Source organism: Agelaius tricolor, unplaced genomic scaffold (assembly GCF_023055355.1).
Source record: "Agelaius tricolor isolate 1412-34295 unplaced genomic scaffold, bAgeTri1.0.p SCAF_10, whole genome shotgun sequence".
NCBI lineage: Eukaryota > Metazoa > Chordata > Aves > Passeriformes > Icteridae > Agelaius > Agelaius tricolor.
Window position 1 is genome coordinate 13,283,477 of NW_027269270.1, and position 19,189 is coordinate 13,302,665.

Here is a 19,189-nt window from a genome sequence, read left to right on the forward strand (position 1 = left end):
AAGATGCTGAAATACAAAGAGAAAGAACAGACACAAACTGACTAGTGTCAGTTTTGCACCCTGTATGGGAGATTATTACCAGCTAAATGAGACCTGTACCCTCTCTGCCAAAGGTCTGTTTACCTTTTCAAAAGGGGAGTTAAGGGCTCTTAATGCTCACTTTTGTACAAGCTCATTTCATATTGTGCACAGAAAAAGAGGGACATCTTGCCCATTCTGTAGTTATTCTCAGCAGTCCTGTTTTCCAGAAGCTAGTATCTGTAGACTCTTTGTTGATCAAAGAGCTTCAGACTACTTTCTAAATGTTCCTTTCTTCCCTTGTTAGAACCTCCTGTCTTTAGCAGGAAGCCTTCTCCTGTAGACATTGTCAGAGGCTCTGAGGTTAGCCTGGAATGTGAGATTTCAGGAACACCTCCATTTGATGTTGCCTGGTACAAAGACAGGAGACAAATCCGCAGTAGTAAGAAGTACAAGGTTACAGCCAAAAACTACCACACGAGCGTTCGCATTCTTAATGTCGAAGCTGCAGATGTTGGTGAATATCACTGCAAAGCACAGAACGATGTAGGAAGTGACACTTGTATTTGCACTGTGAAGCTGAAAGGTAAAGTACTGGTACATGTGTCTTCTGCAGTGCTCCCAAGGGCGCTGCATTGCTCTTCCTTGTGGAAACACTGTGAGTATTTACTATAACTGCATATTTCTTCTTCAGAACCACCAAAATTCGTGACTAAAATAAACAGCATGACTGTTGTGGTTGGTGAACCAGTAGAGTTGCAAGCAAGAGTGGAGGGCTCCCAGCCAATTTCTGTGCAGTGGCTTAAAGACAAAGAGGAAATTATCAGAGAAAGTGAGAACACAAAGATCACATTTATAGAAAATATTGCAACTTTGCAATTTGTGCGCACAGAGACCAGCAGTGCTGGAAAATACACCTGTCAGATCACAAATGATGCTGGAAGTCGCGAGTGTATGGCTACCTTAACTATTCTAGGTAGGTAAAAAGCACAAATTCATGGAAGTTTCTTTTTAAAGTTAGAAAAAGTTGGCTTTTTTTATCAGCTGTATATTTTGCTTATGCCTCTGAGTTCAAAACAAAGAAAACAGAATCCTTCTCTCCCCAACAAGCAGAAGTCAGCTTCCATATTTCCAGTAGTCCAGCAATAGAGTTGGAAGGAACCACTCTATATTTCAGTCATGTCTTTTGCTCATGCCTGCTCAGAGAGGGAGATTAAAATATTTTATATTTTAAATTAAAAGATACTTTTAGATTATTTAAATATTTTAAAATAATTTTACTTAGTTTTGGAAAGTATTTGAAATTTGCAGTTTTAGAGTAACAGAAAGGATGGAAAAAACAGGTGTAAAAAAATCCACACCCCAAGAAATCGAAATTTCCTTAGTATCAAATGTGTAAGCCCCATCTCATAGTGTATAATACTTACAGCTAATACTTATCAAACCCTGTTTTAACCATGTATATTACCCATCTCTCCTTCCAGAGCCTGCAGTCATTGTAGACAAAGCAGAGCCAATGAAAGTTACTATAGGAGATGCCTGTACTTTGGAATGCAAAGTAGCAGGCACACCACAGCTTTCCACTGGGTGGTTCAAGGACGGCAAAGAACTGACCAGCAGCCAAAAATACAGAATCACTTTCCTCAATAATGTATCTACACTTAAAATTATGGATGCAGAAAAGGAAGATGGTGGATTGTACACTTTTGCTGTGCAAAACGACGTGGGGAAAAGCAGTTGCACAGCATCAGTTGATGTTTTAGGTTGGTTGGGTAGCTTGTCTTCTATCTTTTACAACAGCTTTTGTTTGGCCATTCTCTGTCCTTTACTCATTTTCTCTCTAACCATGGATTTATTATGTTTTCTTATGCAGACCGAATCATTCCTCCTTCTTTCACAAGAAAACTAAAGGACAGCCCTTGTGTTCTGGGTTCCTCAGCACTGCTGGAATGTAAAGTGTCAGGTTCACCTACTATTTCTGTTGCCTGGTTCCAAAATGGACTTAAGCTAGTCAGTGGAGAAAAACATCAAATGTCCTTTTCAGATAACCTATGTGTTTTAGAAATTAATTCACTGAGTCACTCAGATACTGGCACTTATACCTGCAAAGCTACCAACACAGCTGGCTCAGATGAATGCAGTGCTGTATTGACTGTACAAGGTGGGTATATGATGGTCAGGAAGCTCTCTGAGCTATTCTTTTCTCTTTCTCTCCTGAAATTATCTGCAGTCTTTTGTAAATATTCTTGGGGAAAATCATTGACAGAAAAATAAAGATTTTGCTCTTTATCTTCAGTAGGTGTGTGGAAATACTGGAGCTATGCTGCAGCAATTTGTCTTATCTATCTTTTTCTTTTGTGTATTTAGAGCCACCTTCTTTTGAGAGGACCCCAGAGCCTCTGGATGTACTGCCAGGCACAAGCATCACTTTCACATGCGTTGTCAGAGGAACCCCTCCTTTTAAGGTTAACTGGTTTAGAGGGGCCAATGAACTTGTGCCAGGGGACAAATGCAATATCTACTTGGAGGAGTCCACTGTGGAGCTTGAGTTATTTGATGTAACTCCTCCCCAAAGTGGAGAGTACACTTGTCTAGTGACTAATGATGCTGGCAGGGTAAATTGTACAACACACCTCACAGTAAAAGGTTTGTAAAGATGATGTCTCTCCATTTACCTTAAATTATTGTTTCCTTCTCTCCAATTGGCACGTTGTGCTCAACATTTGTGACTTACTCTCATTAGAGCCAGCTGTCTTTGTAAAGAAACTGAGTGATCAGTATGTGGAGCCTGGCAAGACCATCATCCTAGAGGGCACTTACACAGGCAGCCTGCCCATCTCTGTGACATGGAAGAAGAATGGCCACACCATCACACAATCTCAGAAGTGTAGCATCACCACCACAGAGAAATCCTGCATCCTAGAAATACTTGACAGCACCAAAGAAGATGCAGGAGAATACACTTGCCATGTTGAAAATGAGGCAGGAAGAGATGTTTGTGAGGCTGTAGTCTCTACCCTAGGTGTGTGCTCCCTTTGCTTCTTTTCCTTGCCCTTTTTTTCAAGTGTATGCTTTCCAAAACCTGGCACACAATAAGCCTGTCTAACTGCTTCTCTTTTTTTAGAACCTCCCTACTTTGTTACACACTTGGAACCTCTTGAGGTGTCAGTTGGGTCTTACACAACATTGCAATGCCATGTTGCTGGAACACCAGAAATTACTGTGTCTTGGTACAAAGGTGATACGAAACTCAGGTCTACTCCTGAGTATAAAGTGTTCTTTAAAGACAATGTTGCTACACTTATCTTCAACAAAGTGGCTAGCAGCGACAGTGGAGAATATATCTGCAAGGCAGAAAACAGTGTGGGAACTGCATCTACAAAGGCTCTCTTAACAGTTCAAGGTGATGATTTTATATTAGCTTGTTAAAACTCTTTTTGTCTTGCCAAACTATAAAAAGTTGCTTCCTGGGGTGTATTTATCCTTTACTTGCTTTCTTCCAGAACACAAACAACCACCTTCCTTTGCAAGAAAATTAAAGGACCTTGAGCACCCTGCTGGTTTGCCCCTTAAGCTCATGTGTCGGCTCAATGGCTCAGAGCCCATTACTGTCACTTGGCACAAAGATGGTGTGCTGCTAAAGGATGACCACAATGTGCACACATCCTTTGTAGATAATGTTGCAGTGCTGCAACTGGTGCGAACTGAGATGAATCATACTGGGCAATACACCTGCACAGCAACCAACTCTGTGGGCACTGCCACCTCAAGTGCTAGACTCACAGTGGCAGGTGTGTTGGCTTATAAAACTTTTACTTGGATCACAGGTTCCTCCCTCTTATTTCATGCATGCAATGGTACCTGTGTGTTGGATTAGCTTTTTTCTGAGGTATGAGTATTACATGGCTTTCTTGTGTTTCTAGAACCCAAGCAAGCACCTGTCTTCGACATCAAACCAGAATCTATTGACGTGCCTTTTGGAGAAAGTGCTGATTTTGAATGCCACGTTACAGGAGCCCAGCCAATACACATAACGTGGTCCAAGGATGGTCGGGAGATCCGAACTGGAGGAAATTTCAATATTACGTTCACAGCCAACACAGCTCACCTTCGAGTGCTCAGAGTGGGTAAAGGAGACTCTGGCCAATATACTTGCCAAGCTAGTAATGAAGCTGGGAAAGACTTCTGCTCAGCCCAACTCAGCGTCAAAGGTATTAAGATTAAGTCACCTTTGTTTGTGCATTTTCTTTTTCTTGGGTAAAGAGACCTCTTTGTCTTTGATCTTCTACCATTTCTAGTTTAGAAATATATAGAAAGTAGCTTTCTAGACTGCAGATATAAATCATGTAATGACCTTCTCCCATCATACTGTGTAACTGCAGAAGTCTTGTGTGCCTGCAAAATCTCAAAGGAGAAAGGTACCTGTATGAACCTGTTTGTATGGAGAGTTGCACTCACACTGCTTTTTACTTTAATAACTATAGCACTGTGGTAGTCACTCATAGCAATTGCTATATGGAAAATTATTAGTAAATACAGCTCTACCCTGCATTTTTTGGCCTGTATAGGTGACTCTTTGAAATTTGATAAAGATTTCAGTTGGAGTTCTGAACTGTTGATTTAATCTAGACTTTGAATCATCTAATTTCTTAATGCAGAAATATACTTTAAGGATGTCTAAGCAAGTGAAACGATCCCTACCGTGTTTCCGTTGCTCCCAGGGATGAAGGGCTTGTCAAATCTTTCATGTTGGCCTGGGAACTCTGTTACTTGTTACCACTCAAAGGTAACAGCAAAATTTCAATTGGGTGGAGCAACCATTCTTTGTGTATCTTTTACGGCTTCAACTGTCTGATGCAGCAGGGTCCAAGGCTGGCAGAACAGAGTTTGGCTTGTTGTCTTTGCCTTCTTTTCTTCATCTTCTGTATTCCCTTGGAAGGAAACTCTGGTTGGGAATGCAGCCAACTTCTGTAACAATTTTATTTTTGTGCTGTAGTACTCTTGTGCCTCCCAGAACTCTTGCTCCATGCTGTAGATTTCACATGGCAAACAGGTAAGTTGTCATTCTCTACATACTTATTCTGTTCTGCAGAACCTCCCAAGTTCATCAAGAAGCCTGAAGCTTTGCGGTTCGTGAAGCAGGGGGACACAGTTCAGCTTGAATGTAAAATCAGTGGCACACCAGAGATCAGAATCGTGTGGTACAAAAACGATCAGGCACTCCAGGCAAGCGACAGGCTGCACATGTCCTTTGTCGACTCTGTGGCAATGCTGACCATCTTGGGTGCCACTGCTGAAGATGCTGGGGATTATATCTGCGAAGCCCACAACTCTGCAGGCACAGCCAGCTGCAGCACTTCAGTCAAAGTGAAAGGTTAGCACAAGCTCCGCACTCCACCAGAATCCCTGGCTGCCAGGCTGCTCCCAGCTGCAGCAGCTGGTGCCTGCTGGGCCAGTGTCTCTCCAGCTGCTCTTGCATTTAAATGCTGATGTGTTTAAGCAGCAGAGATCAGGCAGGAAACAATGGTGGGCGTTCAGCACTCTGCAGTCATTCCCTCCTCTCCCCATTTAAGTCAGTTGCAGGATGAGCAAGGCAAGCTTTTCAGATCACAGCGGAAGCATGGACAAGGTGGAACACCAGCCATGGTGAGGAAGCTGGGAATACTTTTCAGCCATCCATCTGCCTCCTTTTTATACACAGTGATACTGACAGGAAGGAAATTTAAGAAGGAAGAGGAGGCTGTGTAGCTAAGCTTCACTGACTGTAGCTTTCATGACTAGAAAGAGTGGGGGGAAAGATGGAATGTAAGATGGAATGACACCCTAGAGTGCAGGAAGAGTGGCTTTTGGGGAAGGACACTGAGCACTGATTCCAAACAGGTGCAGAAGTATCACATTTTCTGCCCTTTCGACATGGAGTGGTGGGATTTTTTTAGAGGAGAGGCCACATATTTAAAAGCTAAATCGGTGTTTACAATATAAGCGTAGGCTCCCTTCCTGAATATGTTGCTTCCTACTGCTATCCAGAAAACCACCCAGAGAAGGAAGCTCACACATTATGATGTGATTCTTTTTTTATAGAACCACCTGTTTTTAGCAAGGTGCCAAGCCCTGTGGACACTCTTAAAGGCTCAGATGTTATCCTTCAGTGCGAGATAGCAGGGACTCCACCCTTTGAGGTGGCTTGGTTCAAGGACCGGAGGCAGGTCAGGAGCAGCAAGAAGTTCAAGGTGACAGCAAAGCACTTCATTGCCAGTCTTCATATTCTCAATTTGGAATCTCAAGATACTGGAGAATACCAATGCAAAGCTATGAATGAGGTGGGAAGCGACACTTGCACCTGCCCAGTGAAATTCAAAGGTTTGTATGCCAGGGGATCAGCACTGCCCTCTTTTCTTGATCTCCTGACTGTCGCTTTTTCAAGCAAGCATGTATGATTAATTGTCCTCTGCCTCCTTGTTTTTGCTATCAGAACCTCCACGGTTTGCCAAGAAGCTGAGTGACACAGCAATCTTCATTGGGGAGCCAACAGCCCTGCAGGCAGTAGTGGAAGGATCCCCACCAATTTCTGTTGTCTGGCTCAAGGATAAGGGTGAAGTTATTAGGGAGAGTGAAAATGTTCAAATGTGGTTTATGGACAACATTGCAACTCTTGAGATTGCCAGTGCAGAGGGAACTGACGTTGGGAAGTACATCTGTCAGATCAAAAATGATGCTGGCATGCGGGAGTGCTCTGCCTTTTTACAGGTCCTAGGTGGGTATAGCCTACTCCACTATAGGTACTGTGTCTTACAGCTTGCACAGCTGGCTCTACCAGCCTTTGCCTTCTGCTTACACCCTGTGTTCACAGGTTTGTGGGTAGATTTCCCTGTGACACACAGACCCCTCCCTTCCTATTTCAGAACCAGCAGTCATCTTAGAGAAGACTGAGCCGATCACAGTAATGGCTGGCAATCCTTTTACCTTGGAGGTCAAAGTAGGAGGAACACCTGAGCTTATCACCAAGTGGTACAAAGATGGCAGAGAACTAAAGAGTGACCGCAAATACCAGATTTCCTTTTTCAACAATATATCCACTTTGAAAGTCTTTTCTGCAGACAGGGGAGACAGGGGCTTGTATACTTTTGAGGTGCACAATGAAGTGGGGGACAGCAGCTGCACTTCTTCAGTTGATGTTTCAGGTCAGCTCTATGTCTTTATTGTTCACTCTTGTCTTTAAAGAAAGCTTTTAATTTTTTCCCCTTTTCTTTCCCTTGAAAGAAACCTCAACACTTGTCTTCCTCTTTTTCCCTGTCCTACTTAGATCGCCTCGTTCCTCCTTCATTTTCAAGAAAACTAAAGGAGACAAATGGGGTGCTGGGATCCTCTGTGCTGCTGGAGTGCAAAGTATCTGGCACAGCTCCCATATCTGTGTCTTGGTTTCAAGATGGGAATGAGATTGTTAGTGGAGAAAAATATGAAATCTCATTCTTGGATAATGTTTGTGCTTTGAAGTTGAATGCCCTGGATGTCACAGATACTGGGTCATACACATGTGTGGCAGCCAACATGGCTGGGTCTGATGAATGCAGTGCCTTCTTGACTGTACAAGGTCAGTGGAAGGATACTGCCATGCCTTCAACAAAATTCTTCTTCCCTCTTCTCTTTCTTTTCTCTGGTTTCCCGTGGTTTCTTTTTCATGGTCTGTTTGGTTTGGTTTTTTTTCCCATGGTTTCTTTTTTCTTTTTTTTTCTTTTTGACTCAAACCTGCTCATTTTCCTCCCCGCAGAGACCGTCCTATTAATATCTTTCTCCCTCTTTCACTTCTTTGCATGATCCTTAGAACCACCTTCTTTTGTGAAGACACCTGATCCCCAGGAAGTTTTGCCTGGATCAAATGTGGCTTTCACCAGCTACATCAAGGGCAGTACTCCTTTCAAAGTGACCTGGTTCCGAGGCATCAGGGAGCTGGTGCCAGACAGCAACTGCTCCATCTCTCTCCATGAGTCCGAGGCACAGCTGCAGCTGTACAACGTGGAGCCAGGCCACAGTGGGGACTATGCCTGTGTGGTCACAAATGATGCTGGCAGTGCCTCATGTACAACACAGCTCTTTGTGAAAGGTGTGTTTGGGTGTGTGCATGAATGCACAGTTATCTTCATTCATTCCCTGCCTGCAGCTCTTCCACATCTGTCCCTCTTACTATTGATTCATACCTCCCCACAGAGCCTGCAGTCTTTGTGAAGAAATTAAGTGATTTCAGTGTGGAGCAGGGGAAGTCCATTGTGCTAGAAAGCAGCTACATTGGCACCCCTCCCATCTCTGTCACCTGGAAAAGAAATGGGATGCCCATTTCTCAGTCTCAACGCTGCACTGTTACAACTACTGAAAAATCTGGCATTCTTGAAATCTTCAACAGCACAAAGAGTGATGAAGGCGAATATACCTGTGAGGTGGCAAATGAGGCGGGTGGGGACGTTTGCCACAGCCTTGTCTCCATCTTAGGTATTCATCACCCCCGATCCCCCTAACACACCCCAGTGATGCTCTGCCTCTGCTCACCACGTTCTCTCCTTCCCTAGAACCACCTTATTTTGTCACACACCTGGACCGTGTGGAGGTGAAGGTTGGCGAGCCCTTGACCTTAAAATGCCAGATTGGAGGTTCACCAGAAATCAAGGTGTCCTGGTACAAAGATGACACCAAGCTCAGATCAACACAGGCTTACAAAATGCACTTCAAGAACAATGTGGCAACACTGGCATTCTCTGCTGTAGAGGATAGCAACATTGGAGAATATATCTGCAAAGCAGAAAATAGCATCGGCTTTGCCACCTCCACAGCTTTGCTTGTTGTTAAAGGTGATGGGCCAAGAGCCACTCTTTTGTGGGGTAGTTTGTAGGAGCTCTTTGTTGTCTACAGAAAGGGGGTTTTCTTAATTTCAAAGATAATTAATTCTAGGTTGGCTGCTTACTGATAGTAGTGATTATTACTGTTTTGCAGAACGTCAACTTCCCCCTACATTCACCAGAAAACTTAAAGATATTCAGGAGGTGGTTGGTGCTCCGGTGACATTTGACTGCCGCATAACTGGCTCAGAGCCTATCCAGGTGTCTTGGTACAAGGATGGGGCTCTCTTAAGCGACACTGATAACATGCAATCAGCCTTCTTAAATAATGTTGCGACTTTACAGATCTTAGAAACTAGTATGGATTACTGTGGCCAATATACTTGCTCAGCCCAAAACGCTCTGGGGACTGCCTCTTCCAGTGCCAAACTTCTCCTTACAGGTTTGTAGATCACACTTTAATAAAAATCTTTTGTATGTCTTTGCTCTTTTACTTCTCCACCCTTTTTCCCACTCTACCAATTGAATAGTGGACAATGGGCGTGGTGAGGCAGGCTTGGTGGTGAGCTCTGCCATGCTTTCCTCTTTGCAGAACACCTACGACCTCCCTTCTTTGATAGCAAGCCAGTATCAATCGATGTGGCACTAGGGGAAAGTGCAACCTTTAAGTGCCACGTGACTGGTTCTGCTCCCATGAGGATTACTTGGACCAGAGACAACAGAGAGATTCGTCCAGGTGGCAACTACAAAATGACACTGGTGGAAAACACGGCCAGCTTGACAGTCCTAAAAGTTGGTAAAGGGGATGCTGGACTCTACACATGTACTGCCAGCAACAGTGTTGGAAAGGACACCTGCGCAGCTCAGCTGGCTGTACAAGGTATTGCTGTGGGCTCTGGTGTTTATGAGGTTTTCTTTGCAAGGCAGACACCTGGAAAACACATTCTGTCCTGAATGCAGACATGTGTGCGACTAACAATTTTTAAAAGAGGTTACTCTGAGATGTCTTATTTCACTTAAATGTTATTGTAATACTTAAATACTTACTCATATTTCTTCTGCATTGGTATAGTACCTGATTCTTCTTATCAAAGGGATTCTTCCATTGAAACATTAACTCTTATTTGTTGCGCCTTTATGAATGGTTCTGTTGGACAGCAAAATCTATCTTTCTAAAGTCTTTCTCCAGCAGTGACAGTCACTAGGTTGCCCGGGGGAGTGAAAGGAAACTGAAAGAAATTCAGAAATTGGGGGATTCAGTTTCATATCCATCCCACCCAACACTTCACCTCTCCTTATAATGTGTGGATCTAAAAGTAAAATCCAAATTTATGAGTGGCTCAGACTGTCTTGGTGCAAGTGACATGTATATTAGTGTAATTTCCTCAGTGTAGGTGGAAACATATTTATAGCTGTTCCGGATATTTCAATTTTACTGATTTTATAAGAGAAGTGTAACATACACTGCTTAGATTATGCCTGAGTTAAAAGGTCCCTGAGTAAAAAGGTTAAAAGTTAAAAGCACTTTCTTTCCTCTTTTTTCTTTCTTTTTCCTCTTTCCTCTGTATGAATTTGGAGTGCAAAGAGGGGGGGGAAATATTTCAAGAGTAAATCCTTTTACTCTGTATGAAGAATAACACAGGAAACTAAGCTACTAGTAGCAAGATTTTGTATTAATTATTTGTCAAATATATATATCAAAAATATATATATATATATCAAGTTTTTTCCAGCCATAAGCATTTTTCTTGGTGGGGGTGTAAATACTGTGTAAGACTGAATTACCTGGATTCAGTAATAAGTAGGGCTGCTGTATTATGTAGCTTGACTTCCAAAATGTATTGAAAAATTGTAGCAAGAAATCAAACCTCTTTAAAAGATCTGAAGTTTCTTTCTACCACAATAATTCTGTTTATTATTAATTAAATCATTGCTAATATCTTTATTTGAACACCATTACCATTTGTAAAATGATCCCAGCTGACCTTATTTATTTTTTTTACTCTTCAAATCTTTATTTGTAAAATCCTGAGGAGTATTATTATTTTATTTTTTGATCCTGAATTTACTGACACTTCTTAGTGTCAGTATTTTTTAGAATTTGGACAGTTTCCCCAAGGCTGTAAAATTACTGATGTTGATTTTTTTCAACCAATTTCTGTAGAACTTGAAAGGTCAATCTCTTTGGCTGCATTGATTTGCATGTGTTTAATTTGAGCATATGCTGTCTCACTTCTATGACATGCAGCCTTTTGTTGGTAGAAATAAGATCTTTTTTTTAATTGACCTTGAAAACCTCACAGCTTTTTATTAACTTTCTCACTCTAGTATCTAATGTTCCCAATCTGTAGTTTTAATAACTGCTTTGTGTTCTAGAACTACTTTACATTATAAATATATACCTTACTAATGTGTAGACCCTCATTTTTTGAAAGGAGTGGAATCAGAGTGTGACTACTCAGCAACTGTTAGTATGCAGATAAATAATCAACTCTTTCTCAAAGTGAAATTCAATAGCAAATTGCTAAGGTTCCAAAAGTCCTGATGTTAACTAATCATCATTTCTATTTCTAGAAACTCAGGAAGTTTTGTTTCTAGCAACACAGGATGTTTTGCAACTGTCCCACAGGTTGAAATAATCCAAAATTAATTAGATATTCTTCCTACACTTTACAGGCGCACAAAGAGGCGCTTCATCCTGTTTTGCAGAGAGATCTGTTTGTTGTGCCCACATTACCACCTCTTGGTTTTACTAGTTATAGCTTTGATCTGTGAGCATTTAGTCTTGTGATCTAATCATCTAGATGCTACTTTTGATGAAAAGTATCAAACTTCCACTCCTTTCCCCTCCTTATGGAACAAAATGTAACCACCTGTTTTACTTTTTAATAACAGACATTTAACACCAATTCTATAAAACCTGCCATCTCACAATTCTCCTCAGCATGACTATTTCTAATCTCTTTTGTTTGCTACCTAAGCTCCTTAACTTTGATTCCTTATGTGCAACTTTATGTTCGGTTTTGCATTAAATGTGTGAGGGGTTATAATGCAGATACATTCATTGACTACATTCATTTTTAATTACAGGATATAAAGCAATTGCTATAATACTCAACATAAATGCTTTTAATAACATTTTTTGGCTGAACAATTGGATTCTTGCATTTGCATTGGGCATTTTGATTACACATATTTAACAAGAGCATATTTTGTAAAGAAAATCACGCACATCAACTATCTGTAATGAATACATACAAGGAGAGGTTAAGTGGGTCAGTAAACTAAGAAACTCACTGAAATGCATATAGAAAACTTGTTTTCTTCTTAATCTGGATTTTAGATGAACTTGAAATCATCTAAAAAAATTTCATAGCAATGGCAAAATCAGAATTTTTGCTTAAGTCCCTAAACTTTGCAGTTTCAGTTACACATCTCCTTGCTTATTCAATCAATTAGTGCAGTTTAAAGCATCACCTCTCCTTTTTGGCTTTCCAGAACCACCAAGGTTTATTAAGAAACTAGACTCCTCAAAACTTGTGAAACAGCACGATTCCACAACGTATGAATGCAAGATAGGTGGATCTCCAGAAATCAAAGTCACCTGGTACAAAGGTGAAATTGAAATCCATCCCAGTGAAAAATACAGAATGTCCTTTGTGGATTCAGTGGCAGTCATTGAAATGCACAACCTCAGTGTTGAAGACAGTGGTGACTACACTTGTGAAGCTCAGAACCCAGCGGGTAGTGCAAGCACCAGTACTACACTGAGAGTAAAAGGTCAGAATCTCAGCTCTTTTCTTCCCTTTCTTACATTAAGGGTCCTCCTTTAGGAAAAGCTCTTAAATTCCACTTTCTTTTGTCAGAGGCCAAAAGCTTTCTGAGTAGATGGCAAATCTCTTTTCTGTTTTTGATCTCTCTGGCAGCTCTTTCTTATCTATTGTCTTTGCTATTTAGCATCAGAAGAGTTACTTCAATCTTCTGTCTTCTTTAATCTCTTTTGCTTAAATAACACAAATGATAACTCTTTTTTCTTTTTTCCAGCACCCCCTATTTTTACCAAGAAGCCCCGTCCAGTTGAGACCTTGAAAGGGTCTGATATTCATCTGGAGTGTGAGCTTCAGGGCACTCCTCCATTCCAGATTTCATGGTATAAAGACAAACGAGAAATTCGGAGCAGCAAGAAGTATAAGGTCATGTCTGAGAACTACATAGCTAGTCTTCACATTCTCAGTGTGGATACTGCAGATGTTGGTGAATATCACTGTAAGGCTGTAAATGATGTGGGAAGTGACTCTTGCATTGGCTCTGTAACACTAAGAGGTTTGTACAAAGATTGGCATCTTCTTGGCATTTCTTTGTTCCTGAAATTCTTCTCCTACTTTTCCACTCCTGGCAGGGTTCTTTACTGTTAAATATCTTCTCTTAAATAGCACCACCAACCTTTGTGAAGAAGCTGAGCGATCTCACAGTCGTAGTTGGGGAGTCGATTGAACTGCAGGCTACAGTACAAGGATCACAGCCCATTTCTGTTCTGTGGTTAAAAGACAAAGGAGAAGTCATCAGAGAAAGTGATAATCTTTGGATCTCCTACTCAGAAAACATTGCAACTATGCAGATTGGAAATGCAGAACCAACCAATGCTGGGAAATACATTTGTCAGATAAAAAATGATGCTGGAGTTCAGGAATGCTTTGCCATGCTGAAAGTGCTAGGTTGGTAGCATGAGATAAAAAACACAACGTGTTTTAAGATGCTTTGAAATTTAAATTTTAATCATAATAATAACTATTTTCTTGTTCTAAAAGTTTTTCTGACTTGCGTTTCATTGCAGAACCTGCAGTCATTGTAGAGAAACCAGGCCCAGTCAAAGTTACAGCTGGAGACTCTTGTACTCTGGAATGCACAGTAGATGGCACACCAGAGCTTACTGCTAGGTGGTTTAAGGACGGTAATGAACTGTCCACTGACCATAAATATAAAATCAGTTTCTTCAACAAAGTATCTGGGCTTAAGATCCTCAATGCAACACTAGAAGACAGTGGAGAATATACTTTTGAGGTGAAAAACAGTGTTGGTAAAAGCAGCTGCACAGCTTCAGTGCACGTTTCAGGTTAGTTGGCTACTCTTTCTGAGTCACCTCTGATTCTTTAGTTCCTTTACAAAGCCTTCAGATAGCAAAGTGGTTATTGTGATTGGCAACCTAAGAAAGTTGTATAAACTTGGGAGTACTTGGCATGCCACTTTGACAGGCACCAAGGATAGATGCCTACCTAAAATCTGAAGGGCAAGAATCATTGAAAGGACTTGATTTCTTCAGCTTTAATCTACATGTTGTCTTGGACAGCTGGTGTAATATTGTCACTTACGAAAAAGAATGGAAAAAACAAACAGTGTTCCTCAAAGATTATGGATGAAAATTCCAGCATATCCTTAACCATTAACTATTTTTCAAATAATTAGCTGTTTCAGAGTATATTGCCAAAGCAGATACAGCAAAAGGTCACTAATTTTATTCTGCACAGAGAACTTCCTGCATTTAAGAATGCTGCATGGTAATTTCCTTTTTTTTATTTTGGAACAAATGCAGATCGTATGATACCTCCTTCTTTCACAAGAAAACTGAAAGAAACTTATGGCCAGCTGGGTTCTTCTGCTGTACTGGAGTGCAAAGTTTATGGGTCACCACCCATTCTGGTTTCCTGGTTTCATGATGGACAAGAGATTACCAGTGGAGAGAAGTATCAGGCTACTCTTACAGACAATACCTGTTCTCTGAAAGTGAATGGACTTCAGGAGTCTGATATGGGAACTTATTTGTGCACAGCTACTAATGTAGCTGGGTCTGATGAATGCAGCGCATTTTTGAGTGTTATAGGTCAGTATCAGTAAGAGGCCAGAATCAGAGTGTCCAAATTTATTTTCAGAAATATTTAATTTTTTCTTTGTTGAATATTTCTGAACACTGATCTTCAAAAGAAGTTCAAATGTACTTATTTTCTGTCTGTTTTATTTGTGTGCTTAGAACCACCATCTTTTGTGAAGAAACCTGAACCACTGGATGTTTTATCTGGGGCAAACATAACCTTTACTAGTATCGTAAAAGGTTCCCCTCCATTGGAAGTTAAATGGTTCAGAGGCAGTGTTGAGCTAGTACCAGGACCCAGATGCAATATCACCTTGCAAGATTCAGTTGCAGAACTGGAGCTGTTTGATGTACATCCACTTGAGACTGGAGACTACACCTGTCAGGTCTCTAATGAGGCAGGGAAAATTTCTTGCACAACACATCTTTTTGTCAAAGGTTTGTCCAGACTACTGCTTCTTATGCTTCTTAAAGATGATCTCTTGGCTTTATTTAATTTGTTTTCTTCCTGTTGTTCATTATAGAACCAGCCAAATTTGTGAAGAAGGTGAATGATTTAAATGTAGAGAAAGGGAAAAATTTAATCTTGGAATGCACATATGTGGGTACTCCACCGATTTCAGTGACATGGAAGAAAAATGGAGTGAAAATAATGCACTCTGAAAAGTGTAGCATCACCACTACAGACACATCTGCCATACTGGAAATCCCTACCAGCAAACTAGAAGATCAGGGGCAATATTCTTGTTATATTGAAAATGATTCTGGGAAAGATACTTGTCATGGTACAATCACAATACTAGGTGCGTCAAGCCAGCAGCACTTCAACAAGTGTTGTTTGAACAACTAATGGTCTTCATGCAATATTTTTTTATGCTAATGGTGTGTCTTTGTCCTTCAGAACCACCTTACTTCATTAAACCCTTGGAGCCAGTGCAGGTGACTGTTGGGGATTCTGCATCCTTACAGTGCCAGATTGCTGGAACACCAGAAATGATTGTGTCATGGTACAAAGGCGATACAAAGCTGAGAGGAACTGCTACTGTGAAAATGCACTTTAGGAACCAAATTGCTACTCTGGTTTTCAGCCAGATAGACAGTAGTGACAGTGGGGAGTACATCTGCAAAGTAGAAAACTCTGTTGGGGAGGCTTCTTCATCATCTTTGCTTACAGTTCAAGGTGAATATTTCAATTTTAAATATGAAATGGGAAATGGCCTATTTTTCTTAAGTATGCTTTTCTCTTTTGAAAAACAACAATTGCCTCTTCATTGTAAAACACTTTACTGTTTCTTGATGTGTAAGGTACCCTGTGGTACTTTCTTCTACTAACAAAAGCCTTCCTGTAAAGCTAATTGAAATGCAGCACTTACTGACCACAGCTCTTCTGCGGCGTTACAAGCCTCTGTATCTTTCATCCCTGTTCAGGATATTGCTTTGATTGTTTCCTGTATTAGCAGTCCTGAGGCTCATTTGGTCTAAGATTAAAAAAAAAAGAGACCTCTCTTCCTGCAAGCATATGCGCAGGGCGCTTTACAACAAGTTCAAAATAAATGATATGCTAAACAATACTTTTAATTGGAAGTTATGAGCAAAAATCCACTGTACTCTACAGCATATTAGTCAGTGATTGTTGATGAGTACAGCAAGAGGTTCATGTCTTCTGGAAGACTTCACTGTACAATACTTGTTCTCTTACAGAGCGTAAACTTCCTCCTTCTTTTACACGAAAATTAAGAGACATTCATGAAACTGTTGGCTTACCAGTCGTGTTTGATTGTGGCATTGCTGGCTCAGAACCCATCGAAGTATCTTGGTTTAAAGATGGCGCACGTGTTAAAGAGGACTACAATGTTCACACGTCCTTTGTAGATAATGTAGCAACTCTCCAGATTTTGAAGACAGATAGGAGCCTTATTGGGCAATACACCTGCACAGCTGTCAATGCTATTGGGACTGCTTCTTCTAGTGGCAGGCTTGTCCTTACAGGTTGGTGGGCTGTGAAATATTTAATGGAAATGTCTTAAAACTGAGTTTTGCTTTATGTATGAGATTCTTATTTCACACAGTTTTACAGTAAATTGAGATTTTTATGTGACGGTTTTTTATTTCTTTGACACTTCAGAAGGGAAAACTCCTCCGTTCTTTGACATCCCACTTACACCTGTGGATGGCATTATTGGAGAAAGTGCTGATTTTGAGTGTCACGTTTCTGGAACACAGCCTATTAGAGTCACTTGGGCAAAAGATGACCAAGAAATTAGAACAGGAAAGAACTATCAAATCAGTTATGTAGACAACACAGCCCATCTGACCATCTTGAGAGTTGACAGGGGAGATTCTGGAAGATATACATGCTATGCTAGCAATGAAGTTGGAAAGGACTCTTGCACAGCTCAACTGGCTGTTAAAGGTACTGAATAGATAATACGTTGTGTTTACATTTTTCTTCCTTCAGTTATAAAGGAAGTCAGACTATTACTGCAAGATAACTTTGAGAAAACTTTTGGGATGTAGCCTGAGAGTACCTATCTGGAGATACCTATGAATCTTTTATGGGAATTAGGAAGGGTCACTAACAGCAACAGGAGGAGAAATAAAGCATTTTCTTTGGCCTACTTTCTCAATAGGCTCTGGTCTATTTCGTTCTTAAGAGCTTGACAAAACTCTTGGGGTTATCTAAATGGTGTATGACTTTAATCAATGTAAGAGAATTTTTTTCAAACAGGAAAACACAGTGACAATGACTGTAAGAGCAAGACTCCTGCTGTTTACCTTAGCATAATTTCACTTTAAAAATATATCCAGTTTAAATGAGAGTAAATATCAATTCCCCAATGTTCAAATTTTTCTTGAAGCATTGTCTTTAGGATTTTTCATCTCAAGATAGATTCATGGAATTTATGTTTTTTTTACAGAACGAAAAACTCCTCCTACTTTTACTAAGAAACTGTCTGAAGCAGTAGAAGAAACAGAAGGGAATGAACTTAAACTTGAGGGTTGTGTTTCCGGTTCTCAGCCTTTGACTGTTGCTTGGTATAAAAATAATCAGGAAGTCCATTCAAGTGCTCACTGTGAATTATCTTTCAAAAACAATGCCTTGCTTTTACATATCAAGAGTGTAGAGCAATCAGATGCTGGTTTATATACCTGTAAAGTGTCCAATGAAGCAGGAAGCGTGTTGAGTACATCTTCTGTTGTTATCAGAGGTTGGTTGAAGTCTTGTTTTTCTTTGCTTCCTGCTTAAAAAACAATTTCTTTGTTTTATTTAGCTGCAAGTATATAGCATCTCTCTTATGAGCTGGCTTTACTTACCTTAACAGCAGTGATTTGTCCAGAGATTCACATAAACCACAAAGTCAACAAATTCTTTTATATTTGTTTTTTTTTTTTCTCAAGGAGAAACTTCTTCTCCTGTATTTGCTATGACTGATTTAAAGTGAACATTGAAATCTTTGTGAAATTTCTGTTAATTTTTAATCATTCCCCTTCAGTGGAGCAACAGGGGGTTTATGCAATGAAATCTAAGCTTAGGCAGTTGACACTGCATTTTGGTAGCATGACACTTTGTCATAATATTCTTGCAGAAAATTGCAGGTTTATTTCTTTAAAGATTTTTATATAGTTTTGCAACCTAATAGTGCTTTTGTTCTCATACTATTTTTTGCGTATAAAGGTTCTTGCTGAGAGGATAAAGATATTTCTTGCATGATTATATAGTAAATATGCTGTTATGCTCTCTTGATATTTATTCCATTTTATAACATTATGATTGACATTCTCAGACTTCTGTTTATCATCCTCCATTCCTTGCCATTGCCTCCTTAGTGATCACATGTATCTCCCTCTTATATTCTTGATCATACTTTCCTGAGTATTCACTCAAGCATTTTCGTATTCCAGAACCCAAAAAGCCTCCAGTTTTTGACCAGCCTCTTCATCCAGCAGCAGCAGAGGAAGGTGATACCCTACAGCTTAGCTGTCATGTCCAGGGATCGCAGCCAATCCGGATCCAGTGGCTGAAGGCAGGAAGAGAAATAAGAGCCTCAGACAAATGCAACTTCAGCTTTGCTAATGGAGTAGCTCTTCTAGAACTTGTTGCTGTTACCAAATCAGATTCAGGAGAATATGTATGCAAAGCTTCAAATGCAGCTGGCACTGATACGTGCAAATCTAAAGTGACAGTCAAAGGTACAGTAACATGGAGAAAATAAGGCATATGATGAAAATGTCAACCAAAACACTATCCCACGTTTTTTTTGTGTGGAACAAAAATGTTAATAATCTAATAACAAACAATTATTTATTTTTAGTTTTTTGTAAAATTCTAGAATCTGGTAAAACAGAGTATTTAACAATAATTTATATATCAATGTGACATAAATGCTGAAAGATCAATGTCAAATCAATAGTACATTCCTACCAAAGAGATTAAAATTTTATTTTCTATCTAAACACGAAATTTACAAAAAATGCA

The 19,189-nt window shown here is 40.2% G+C and overlaps 1 protein-coding gene across 1 annotated transcript in view; it reads left to right on the forward strand.

Annotated features, from left to right (window-relative positions):
* TTN (titin) overlaps positions 1-19,189 on the forward strand; it is a 235,038-nt gene that overhangs the window by 61,861 nt on the left and 153,988 nt on the right. Inside the window, 31 exon segments of the mRNA XM_071434272.1 lie at positions 326-604; positions 713-994; positions 1,503-1,781; positions 1,892-2,179; positions 2,386-2,664; positions 2,762-3,040; positions 3,143-3,421; positions 3,522-3,809; positions 3,942-4,229; positions 5,111-5,392; positions 6,100-6,378; positions 6,491-6,772; positions 6,921-7,199; positions 7,322-7,609; positions 7,841-8,119; positions 8,224-8,502; positions 8,580-8,858; positions 9,001-9,288; positions 9,439-9,726; positions 12,345-12,626; positions 12,891-13,169; positions 13,280-13,561; positions 13,681-13,959; positions 14,437-14,724; positions 14,872-15,150; positions 15,237-15,515; positions 15,614-15,892; positions 16,414-16,701; positions 16,838-17,125; positions 17,631-17,921; positions 18,616-18,903. Of these exon segments, the coding sequence (XP_071290373.1) occupies positions 326-604; positions 713-994; positions 1,503-1,781; positions 1,892-2,179; positions 2,386-2,664; positions 2,762-3,040; positions 3,143-3,421; positions 3,522-3,809; positions 3,942-4,229; positions 5,111-5,392; positions 6,100-6,378; positions 6,491-6,772; positions 6,921-7,199; positions 7,322-7,609; positions 7,841-8,119; positions 8,224-8,502; positions 8,580-8,858; positions 9,001-9,288; positions 9,439-9,726; positions 12,345-12,626; positions 12,891-13,169; positions 13,280-13,561; positions 13,681-13,959; positions 14,437-14,724; positions 14,872-15,150; positions 15,237-15,515; positions 15,614-15,892; positions 16,414-16,701; positions 16,838-17,125; positions 17,631-17,921; positions 18,616-18,903 (8,766 nt within the window).